Source organism: Cydia amplana, chromosome 14 (genome assembly GCF_948474715.1).
Source record: "Cydia amplana chromosome 14, ilCydAmpl1.1, whole genome shotgun sequence".
In the NCBI taxonomy this organism is placed as follows: domain Eukaryota; kingdom Metazoa; phylum Arthropoda; class Insecta; order Lepidoptera; family Tortricidae; genus Cydia; species Cydia amplana.
Genome location: NC_086082.1, coordinates 1,434,151 through 1,446,558, shown reverse-complemented (window position 1 = coordinate 1,446,558; position 12,408 = coordinate 1,434,151). Strand labels below are relative to the sequence as shown.

General features: G+C 38.6%; 1 protein-coding gene across 1 annotated transcript in view; it reads right to left on the bottom strand.

Annotated features, from left to right (window-relative positions):
- Positions 1-1,101: 1,101 nt before the first annotated feature.
- Positions 1,102-12,408, bottom strand: part of LOC134653912 (ski oncogene) — a 101,950-nt gene continuing 90,643 nt past the window's right edge. Inside the window, exon 2 of the mRNA XM_063509276.1 lies at positions 1,102-1,877. Coding sequence (XP_063365346.1) covers positions 1,389-1,877 — 489 coding nt within the window. The 3' untranslated portion in view covers positions 1,102-1,388. The remainder of the gene's footprint in view (positions 1,878-12,408) is intronic.

Sequence of the window (12,408 nt, the reverse complement as noted above, 5' to 3'; positions counted from 1 at the left end):
AATAATTTACAAAACAGTAACTTACGAGAGCTTAAAAATCTTTATATATTTATATGAATGAACGTACATTTTGTCTCGGGCAGTGACTTATTATTGCTCCAAATCAAAACAATTTTAAATCTAAAAAGAATCAACCAACGCTCTCCCTTATTTTTAGCCAAATATAATTTTATTTACAATGAGGTAGAATGCGGGATCGTTCCCTTAATAAAGGTTTAAAATTTTGTTGGCCTCCCGTACCGTTCGGCATAAGGCTTAGTCCCACACAGGGCGAATGATGTTAAAAAAAAACGTAGGCCGTTTAGGCCTTAAAGTGGTATCCAGACGGGACTGATCAAATCAGTCGATTTGATCAGGAAAATAATTGGCCAATTTGCATTCCATAGATAATTACTATAAAAATTGGCATTTATGTGTGCACCTGCTGATTCGATCGGAGAATTTCATCAGATTGGCGAAAAATTGTCTCGTCTGGATAGTGGATACCACTTAAATAAAAAAATGGGATAGCACTGACTGCAATGTTACCAGCACATTTACAATAAAAAAAAGATAACGAATCAGTACAAAAAATAAACTATTGGTATGAATAAAATACCTACTTAATATCCTACTTAAGTATAAAATAGCTGACATCAGGCATCAGGCACAACATGATTTCACAAAACTTTACGATTCTGAAGAAACATTTTTGTCGAGTCCTTATTATTTTATCTCCATTATATCCATACAACCTTCATTTAATTTTTATCGTGAGGGTACTATAGTATGAGTGCGATTACTATTTTATTATTATTTGGTATGGTTTGAGGTTTTATACAGAGTTATTTAGCGTAGAAAAATATAAAGAGGTTAATCTCAGCAGTACTTTCGTAGTGTACTTTAAAACCTGAATGCTCCGCCATTTTGTCACGGACGCGACAGAGATCGGGCAACACTGAAAATATTTAAATATTAACGTACGAACCTATTGCAAATAAATTTAAAAATAACCCTGTATAAATTATGCTTATGGTTGTAATTGTTAAATCTATTTCACTATATTTATGTGAGTATTCTGATAATTATTGAAAAAAGCACAGATTGAGGTACAGGTAACAGAGGTACCTTGCAGATGGCACGACGAAGAAACTACAAGTGTACAATATAGTGTACAAAAATAACTTAAATAACTTCAGAAAACTGTACTTGATATGATTATGTACATCAGAAAGTGTCCAGTGGTAAACCGCCTCAACTACTGTACCTACAAAAAATGTAAGAGTATAAAGTATAAAGAGCGGGTCAGTCCCAGAAGGATATTTACAAGCGCTTATTTAAGCGAATCTTTTGTACTTTGGAGACGCGTCGCGTCAGTAGGAGTAGAGCCTGGTTATGACTGTCATCGGTCAACAGGGCGGGTCCTCCTTGGTCGGCGAAGCGTGAGGCCTGGGCTTGGCGAAGCTCTCGCGTCTGGCGAGCTCGGCTTCTCTGGCATCCAGGTGCGCTTCCCTGCGTATCAGCTCCGATTCTCTCTCATCTAGCTGCCGGGCTAGTTCTGCCAGCCTAGCTTCAGCGTCGAGCAGCCTGGCGGTGAGTTCGGGATCGGAATGGGGAGGCGGGGAGGTGGAAGACGTGACGTCGTCGGCCGGGGGGGTGTGAGGTTTGAGGGCCACGTTGGGTTGGAAGTCGCGCTCGAACCTGGTGCAGTCGGCGACGCGGACGACACGCTCCGGGTGCTGTAGGACGGGCTCCCGCTTGCCCCAGGGTCGGAAGGCGGAGAGGGCTCTGTAGTGGAGGTAGGGGTCGACGCAGAGGGCGTAGCCGTAGTCGTCGCCCCGCGCCTTCTTCGGCGGTGACTCTGGAGGCTCGGGCTTGAAGACCACCGCCTCCACGACCTGGAATGGAGAAACAACAGGTTAAGTAACGTGTTTTTTTCAGAGATGTGAAAAATACTTAATAAAAAGTATTTAAATACAAAATACAAATACTTCCTTGGTATACTATTTCAAATGCAAAATACAAAATAGTTTTTGAATTTGTATTTAAAATACAAAATACAAAATAGGTATTTTCAAAATACTTTTTAAAAATACAAATACTTTGCGATAAAAGGTACTCTGAATAGTGAATACCTAGTCTGAATTAAAAAGTATTAAGAATATCCGAATTGAAAAGACTCTCTTCATTCTTTGAAAACAGTGTGTCAATCAGTCCTCTATCTAAAGTGCAAATTTCTAGTTGTTTGCTCATATTAACCGGAAGGATGGATGGATGATGGTTTATAACGGACAATTTTTAAAAGCATTAATTTAGATTTGTAATGTTTTACAGCTAGTATAATGCCTCTCGTTAGTGTGATGAAAACGTCTCGTTTGTGCAGAAAAGTTTCATCAGGGCAGAAAAGTTTGTTCTCCTCTCGTACCTTGAAACCCTCGCAACACTCAAGATTCCACTTTTTTAACCACTCGCTACGCTTGTGGTCATGTGCGACGTTACTAAACACATTCAACAGTATGAGAGAGTTGCCAGGATTGTAACATCAGAAGAGATTGTAACTCCTACCTACATTACCTACTATAAAGTATTTTGTATTTTGAAAATAGAAAATAGGTCCCAAAAACTATTTCAAATAAAATACAAAATAGTTTTCTTCAAAAGGTATTTAAATACAAAATACAAAATAGGTATTTTGCATTTAGTATTTGCATTTTAAATACAAGTATTTCAAATAAGTCACATCTCTGGTTTTTTTGCTCCCAACATAGTTTTATATATCATTACGATACTAGGCCCCTAGAAGCCAAGCTGAAGTGGGACTGGGCGGGACACGTTTGCCGTATGCCGGATGATTTGTGGGCTAAAATAACAACCAATTGGGTCCCACATCAAACCCGGGGTCGCGGCAAACCTCGACGGCGATGGCGAAATGACCTTGACGCCTTTGACAGGAACTGGTGGGAGACGGGATCAAGACGGGGATACGTGGAAAGGGAGGAGGGAGGCCTTTGCCCAGCAGTGGGACACTCTAGACTCATATAAATAAAAAATAAAACTAGGCCCCTAGATATGCTTAAGTCGCAAGTTTGAGAGTCCCAGCGGTAGATTTTTTCGTATTTCGTTTACTTCAAATACCTTTACATTACATGAAACTTAACGCACGCCCTTTTTCCACCGCAGGCGGTAAATTCCCTTCCAGCCTTACACTGTAGAACGCAGAGCCCCCACCCCCGCGTCTGCAGACGTCACACCCCACCCCCCTCGGTCGGATGTAGGTCGAGGCTCAGACGACCCCCAGACGCGCTGACAGATTATTGACAGACGTGGTGAGAATGTCGGAATTCGGGGGTATGATTGATTTAATAAGGGAGACAGAGTATTACGAAGAGAAAGTAACAGAAAAATGTTGTGTTGTCAAACTCTTTAGTTTTGAAGTCGCACAAACCTAGCAGACGTCGTACAACCACCACAAGGGATTGTTACGCCATTTAGGGTCCTAGCTAAATGGTAGTTCCGTACTTACGCTATGAAATGTCCAATTTAACTAGAACCCAAAATGGCGTTACAATCACGGAGCGCGACTGTACAATCAAAGATACGCTCTGATTTTAAAACGACACTCTGAAAAAACCTGAAATGAACATTCAATTCAAGAAACATCTGTTCTATGTCTGGTACTAGTATTTTGCTAAAAACGAATTATATGTACTTTATACATACTTACAGAGAAATGAGAGCGAATAGGTAGAGTTTTCTTTGTGCATCAATTTTAAGCAACGAAAACTATTAGGTACCAGACATAGAAATATCTTACGTAAATGTTCATGCCATGTAACTATTTTAACCGTTCTTTTGAGTCACCTGGTACCCAACCCAATATCACCCTTGTTTATTTTACCTTTTCAGCGTTTTCAGCAAACATTTTGGCAACTTAAAAATCATAGTTGGCAATACCTATTCAATTCAATTATTTGGTGAAGCACCACAGGTTTACCAAACCGTCACTATTAATAATCGTAATATATCGTACCCCGATCATATTAACGTCTCAAATCTCATTAATACAGCTACTGTACATACGGACGCAATCAATCAAGTTTCGATACAACCTCGATATAGCACATTCGCATTGCATGTTGTATATTAATGTTGTGGCCATTCAAATCGTCTGTTAAGGTGTGTACGAATGATAGGCGGATTTGCATGCAATACTGTATAAATAAGTATCCAGGATGCATAAGTTTGATGCATGTTTTTTGCGGTGTAAGGTGTAATGTATGATTTCTACTTCAGTCGGAAGACCACTAGAGTGAAAAGAATTTGAAGCGTCAAGGTTAAAACGATGGCAAACCGACTTAGGGCCTAATTGTAAGCAATTACCGTAGCATTGGGACGCCTACAACACCAGAGTCTTAGACAATAAAAATTCAGAAGCCGTGATTGTAATCACAAAAAACCGGGTTGGTCTGTGACACAAATTTTTGAAGAACCCCATAGGTACTGTACTTAGTTGTTCTAAAAATATCAACAGGGAATTCATACCTGTTAACCTAATATAACTTTAACCACAAAGTGTTGTATATTAATACCTAACCAGTTATAGCCGGTATACAAAAATACAGACAAGTTTACACAGTTGCCGATTGAATCGAATTGTATCGAACTTTACAGACAAGCTACAAAGATTGCCTGAGCTCTTACTCGCTTAATAATAAAGTACAAAATCCTTATAAAACCTCGCTTATGTTTCTGTGGTGACTGTATGATGTACGATACATGCCATTACGGTAGATGTAATGCTAATATATTCACATGAAACCCTCAAGGTCACATTTATCCATCTTATTCTCATTGCTTATTCTACGTGAAGTGCGTTGTGTAGTGTGTGCAACCGTGCAAAATACTTTCGTACGCATTTTTGGCTGTTTTCGATAGCAACGATAAATATTATTATTATGTAGGTTACAAAAATTAGTATCCCATCTCACAAGTGTATTAAAAAGAGGATTAGGTATATTGAAAAGGGAAAATAAATAGTTGTCTTCCATTCCGCGAACATTTGGACCTCCCCTCGTGTCTGTCCGACTGTTTTTTCTTTATTTCTCAACCGATCCTCGTGAAATTCTTTTATTACCTAGCGATTTAGTTTTTGAAATTTATTTGCAAATTATGACTATTATGAGCTATGAACGTTCGCGAAGTCATTATTATATTAAGTAAAGGCACTGCCTCCTTGTCCAATCCATTCAAAAGTAGCGAATCTGACTGTGCCTCAAATACTCGTATATCTGATATTCTTTGATAGCTTAACAAAAAGAGATAATAATAATTATTAATTATGTAATAATTATGAAAAGTCAAGGAAAAGAATTCCAGTGGTGGTATCATGGTCGCATTTTTATCACTTGTAATGTCATGCGTCACTTTCGCGCTTACATACTTGTTAGAACGTGACAGGCTTGATGACAGATGATAAAAAACCGACCATCTTAGTCCTACTGGACGCCAGACAGTTTTGGCGCGTTGTTTCATTCCGCGCCTATTGATTCTGACTGCCTAACCTAGCCTAGACTTTCCCATTTACCTGATCCGGTTGGTACGAAAGGGCAGGGGAAGGTTAATGGCCCGTCGGGGGTGAAAGTAAAATGGCCGACATATTGCCTGGGTTTAGCATGGCTGCCTGTAGAGTGCAGACAGAGTATACGGGAGTTTGTGGGGGCGTGTATAAGTGTAACACGCGTCAAAAACGTTCGGATAAGCTGGCGTCTCGTCTGTAGACAATACGAAAATGTACGCTTTGTGTTCATTATAGCTTTTAAGAAGTAAAAAATGTCCACAAGAAAGTTGGGTGATCTTAACTCGTACTAAGAGAGTTTTTGACCTATACGTAGAATAGCGAGATGTAATAGTAGTTTCAAGCAATGTAGGTATACGATACAATTAAGGATACAATCACGTGAAGTAGAAAAAGTTACGTTTTCTATCGCTTCGGATTCATACGAATTCTCTTTTCTACTGATATGCCGTCGGAAATTCGGAAAATTCTCATATTTTTGTACTTATGGGAATCGAATTTTTCCATTTCCAAAATTTTGTTCCCTATAGAAGTTTTCCGATCCCTGCCACAGACAATCAAATTCACAATTGCCTAATTCCATTTACTTAACTAGTGTTATCTCGAACTGTTTGGAGATATAGGGCGCCAGGCGCCATTAATTAGTACAGGAGATAGCCAGATCTTAACCATACTCGTAGGTACAGTCAGCAGCAGAAGTTGCTAAGGGGGTGAGGTGTTCAAAATGATCTTGATGCGACTTTATTGTTAAGAGAATAAGAGCGTGTCAAGGTAATTTTTAACACCTCGCCCGGTTAGCAACTTCTGCTGCTGACTGTACTCGTAGCTTGAGGCGGGCATAGACACAACAACTCGTGCGTACGTTAATGCGGAACTCTGTTGAATAAATAAACATCAGGGCTGCCACATTAATGTTTCAACTCGGAAGTTTACTGCTAGACCAAGAAAAAACAGTCAGTGCGAAGCAGTAGGTACCTACCAATTTCCTTAAAACGTCCTTAAAACGTAAACTAATTTAGCTACTTTTTTAGCGAGCTACTAGCTGCGATACTAGATTGTTTGTCTTAATCTGTCTTATTTATTTGTGAGAGCGGGATAAAACATAAATTATTTAATTGAGGCTTGTAAAGTTTGATGAATAAGGGTAACATTCACATCTCACGTGAGAGGTAAAAGGGGCTTTATTCTGTCGGCTGTACACACTCGCCGAGAGGCTCTCGCCGAGTCTCGGCACCGCTCCGATCCTATCGAAGAAGCGCGAGACGAGACGAGGAAGATCGAGTCGAGACGAGAAAGGTATTAAAAGAAAAGCCTGTATAGGGCTTGGCAGTGGGTGAACCCTATTGGTGTGCAACTTAAGAAAAACAACGAAATATTATATTCACTGAGTATATTGATAAGTCGTTGATAAAGCACAGTTTTAACACAACTATCAAACAATGGATGGCTACAATAATTTGGAATTATTTAAATACACGGAGACAAAATATCGATGCTTACGGTTCAGCATTTGAAAAGAAAAGGGGCGACTTGCCAGCATGCAAAAACATAGGTAACACATTACCAATAATACCATATCTTAAAATTTACAAAAGGAACAGCATGTAATGTACACTCGTTCTCGACCTGTTTCGGGGTCTCTCCAATGATTTATAACTCAAGATAGGTTATAGGCGTTCCAAAATTGAAGCGCTTAACTTGTGACAAATTGGACTATTGGACAAGTTGCCTTTAGACGCGCCTGGACAAGCGCGAAATGTGCACGTGCTAACGAGCTCCGCCAAACCAAAGGAGAAAAATACGATCTTATGTTTAACAACGAGTGTGACAAAGATGGATGGAATGAGAAAATTAATCAAAAATAACAGATTTCTTCGTAGGCACAGAAATAAATATGGAAGTATTTTTTGTGCTCCTCAAGTATGAGTATAACCTATCTGTGGTTATATAATATCATTGGGTCTCTCGACGAGTGTGTACAGCCCGCATTACATCGTCAACCCTACAGCAATCGTCGCTGTCGTCAATGGCCGTTTGTTTTGACATGAACGCAAAATGGCGCGAATTCCGCGCGCGCCTACGTCGCGTCGATTTCATTAAAAGTTGTCTGTCTGTTGCCTTAGCGCGTTCTACACGATTACATTAAAGTGTCATATTATGGAACTTGCTAACTAAGTAAACTATTGTAAACAAAAGTCACTAGTAAATTGACATTCAGAGACAATTTTAATATGGTGGTTTGTTTACATAGCAAGTTCCATAGAATGACACTTTAGGTACGAGTACGTACAAGAATGTTGTAATGGTCAGTGGAAACTTATAATGAGAATTGAGTCGGACTCGGACCGGTCCAAGTTAACTCTACGTGACATTCGCAATGGCAATGTGTGGCCATGTCATCATTAATGTCCTATTATAGTATATAATGACACTCCTCACTTTGTTCTGTTAAAGTCGGTGAGAAGAGTTAACTTAGACGGATTCTACAGGGCAAATTACGAGTATAAACAAATCTGAATTCAGGGCCTGAATGTCTGTGGTTTCTGAATGGGGTAGACCGAGGCAAATCGGATCAAGATAAAAAACCAGTTGGTAACAAGTTTTTGAAATATTGCTTTCATGTATTGATATTTGATATCAACACACCAACATAGCATAGGTAATCTTACAGTGTAATCTCACGTAGTTACAAGACAGAATGTTATTATTTTCTTTTTGCGACACAAACATAGTTATCGCGAATTATTACGATATACTTAAATGATAGCAAAATCTTGTTTTTCTTTCAACGACTTATGATAAAAAGGGCGAAGCAAGGTTATCAAATAAATATAATGCAGGTTTGTCAGTCAAAATTCCTCATATACTTACCTATAATAGAGAGTACAGCTGTGAAATAAAGCGTGTATTTATAAAGGTAATACACATCGCATCTTCCGCTTGCCTCACGTGAGCTGAAGATATGTACGTACTAATTATAATAAATAAAAAGTTTTTTTGTACTTAATACAGTCAGCAGCAGAAGTTGCTAAGCGGGCGAGGTGTTCAAAATTACCTTGACATGCTCTTATTTTCTTAACAATAAAGTCGCGTCAAGATCATTTTGAACACCTCGCCCGCTTAGCAACTTTTGCTGCTGACTGTACCTACATGCTGTTAGCACTTTAGCACTTAAAAGCGTCAAAAACCTGAAATCATGTGACGAAAAGCCCCAGACCAGTTCATACACATCAGTCCAGTCACGAGTTTGACTGCAAATAATGGTGCTATTTCACGCCCCTCTCTAATGAGCTACCGCGTTTAATTTCTCCGCTAGGGGCGGGCGCTAGTGTAGACTGAGGTCTTTCAAAATGTCAAATGCATATAAGTTTTGGGGGTTTCAAGCTTTTTTATCGCGAATTTTCACTCCTTATTCATAATCGTGGTAAATCTTTGTCCATCTTTCCATCTTTGATTAATCATGGTAAACAATAGATATAAGTAGCTCAATAAATGTTAGTGGTTTAAAAAAATGCCATCTAAAATTATATGCATAATAACAGGTTGAAAACACGGCAAATTTAGACGTTAAATACCTTTATGTACTTATATTAGAACGTACTGATTTTATAAAAATAACATAGAAGAATTTTGAGATCTGTTTTTCTGGACATCTACAGTGGCGCCAACTGGCGAGCACAAAAACGGTAGCCCTCATCCAGGTACCTTTCCATCCCCTTCCTAATATATGTAATGTATGTAATCAATTCATCTGCCTACACTCCGTAAAATTCACAACTCACATCACACCAACAATATATCACTCCACATACTTAGCCAACTCCACTTAGCTACAGTACGTTAAAAATATCTATTACGTAACTCACCCCCTTAGTCACCCCTAGAGGGCAGACGCCACCCCCCAAGGTCAGACTACAGACAGATAGAACTGCTTCACTACTATAAACCTTCATCCAACTGCGTAGAGTTAAATTTCCCTTGAAGCATGTTAGGTCTTATTATGTTGGTATAAGACTGAAATTCCTTTGTTTACGTAGCCTGTTGAGCAATCAATGAATGTTGTGTTTCACGTACTAGTGTTTATGTAGTAAATAGGCGGGGTTAGGTTTCAATCCATCACTCTCTTATAAATATTGATGCCGGTGATTTCACTCCCCTAGATGTAAATGAGATTTAATCCTAGTAATACAAAAGGCCTCGGGTAAATTCAACATCAAGCTGTAGAGTATATATACCCTGTACTGTAAATCTGTTAGTAAGTACATATTATATTGCTTATAGTAAAATTTCAAATTTGGCTCTCAGATACAAAATTAACTGTTTTAACATCCACGTACCTAGAGTCTGTGCGGAATGAAAAGAGTCGTGGAATGTATGGGGCCCAATACATTCCACGGCTCTTCTCTTTCCGCACATAGTCTATCTATAGTTAAAAGCCTTCAAACCTACCTTACTCGTATTAAACAAACAAAAAAAACCTTTGATCAAGTGGATAAAAAATACATTCTCATTTACCAAAAGAAAGCAATGTTAAAATTTATTTCAACGATCATTACAAACACAATATTACGAGGGCATTGTATAACTTTTTAAGAACGAAACAAAAGACCAAACAGAATCCATACAAGTTTTCTTTTACATTTCTTTTACGCTACGATAGTAGGTACTACATATTATTTATTCTGTGGCTACGGGTAAATTATTCTCAGTGGAGCGGGAGTTGTTTAGGTTTGTATCACAGTTTTTAGTCTGTGGGATTTTCAGTTACTCTCGAGATTAGGCAAATTTCGTGCTGCCAACATAGCGGCTTAACATTTTGATTAAATTACTGAATGTGTTTTGGAGGGAAAAAGACGTGGTTTTCGTATGAATTTTTAAAGGCCTTAGGGACTGTTCATAAATTACGTCATCTATTTTTGACGATATTTGACCCCCCCTCCCCCACTAAAATCATCCAAATATCATGCTTCGAATGACCCCGTTTCCTCCTACGTCATGCTACCATTATCCGATGTCCAGACCCCCCCCCCCTCCAATTTGAAATGACGTAATTTATGAATAGCCCCTAACAGTAGTTTTCATCGAAGTTTAGGGTCTATTTGTGTGTGAATTAATGATAACTTCTAAATTAACTTTGAAATGGTTTTTTTTGGAGATAGGTAGGTATCTTTTAACTCTTCAGATGCTGCTGTAAGCTGTAACAATATTATTATAGTCAGTGGTATTAAGAGGTATACATAATTATTAATTATGATGGACTTTCCACGCCTACATTATATTTAATTTAATTGCCTACTATGTATTTTCGGGTGACATGATAGAGTCAGACCAAGATTTTGTAATGATTAGGTACAGTGTGGCTTTGTTATAATTAATGTCAATTAAATTTCTATAAACATATGACCCTTATGGGCCTTATGACAATCTTTTACGTTTTCTTTTACGTTCCCGGAACTCTTATGGCATGATTCCCGTGTAGGGCAGAGCCCTAATCAAGCCGCTGACAGACACCCATAGCCATTAACATTACATTGTTGATTGCTGATTCGTAGAACTCTATTAACGTCTAGCCTAGTAGACTTTGTTGTTCTCTTAAAGAAAGGGGACGAAATAACGTGACCGCTTCTTACAAACTTAATAGTCCCCAATGTCCCCATTTTCTTTTCTGGATATAAACATTAAAGAAAATATTTTTATGCAGTGCAATTATGTTTTTAGCAATATCTGGGAAACCAAAGCTCGGAAACCATATAAAAACACAATAATGATCGATTTATCAACCCAGTGGCGTAGCTAGGCGTGGGCGAAGTGGGCCGTCGCCCACGGCCTCGCGCCCCAACAGGGGCCTCGCGCGGGGCCCCTTCAGGCACAGTGAAAGAAAAGGGCCTCGCATATGCGATTTCGCCCACGGCTACGCTACGCCACTGTATCAACCCTGAAAACCCCCATATAGCAAACTTCGTCGAAGATCCCCTAAATATATATTATATAAATAAATATATATATGTATGTACAAGAATTGATCGTTTAAAGGTATAAGATTAACTGTTTCTTTTTTCAATTGTTTAATTATTATAAGAGCTAGGTTAGCTTAAAAAAATACTAACTCTTAGAATAATCAATAAATCTAAAATAGTTAAACGAAGGGGGTACCTACCTCTATTATGAGTAGAATAATCGCACGGCCACTATCGTCTTCATGGCCATACTTTTGCACTATAAACATATTACGTAAGCATTTGTCGTTTGAGCGTATGACTGTGTGTCAAATTAAAAAGCAAGCACCAAAAAAACTTGACATCTTTTCCCTTAGCATCCGGGTTCAAAAAAACCACAAAATTACTCGCGCAAGTATTTATTAACTGGCTCGAAAACAAAAGTCTAATTATTATTCACACATTTAATTTGCTATGATTTCATGTTTGTCGTTTTTTGTAACGTAAACGATTGTTTTTCGTCTCTATTTCTGAGAAGAATAATAAGCCTATAATTGGCTATTCGTGCTTGACCGAGATGGGAACTTTCATAGCGGAAATTATTTTAGTACTAGCTTTTGCGCGCGACTTTGTCTGCGTGGAATTAGTTCCAGTAGTTTGCTTGGATAAAATCGAATTCCCAACGGCGTCACAGTAAAAACGGCGTGGTGTTAGTTTGGGTAGCTTATGTTTATGTTTATCCAATCTGCTTTTTATGGATTCCTCATACAAACTTCCACCCCCCTTTTCACCCCCTTAGAGGATTATTTCTGGGATAAAAACTCCCTATGTCCTTTCCCAGGACTCAAACTATCTCAAATACCAAATTTAAACTAAATCGGTTCAGCGGGTTAAGCGTGAAGAGGTTACAGACAGACA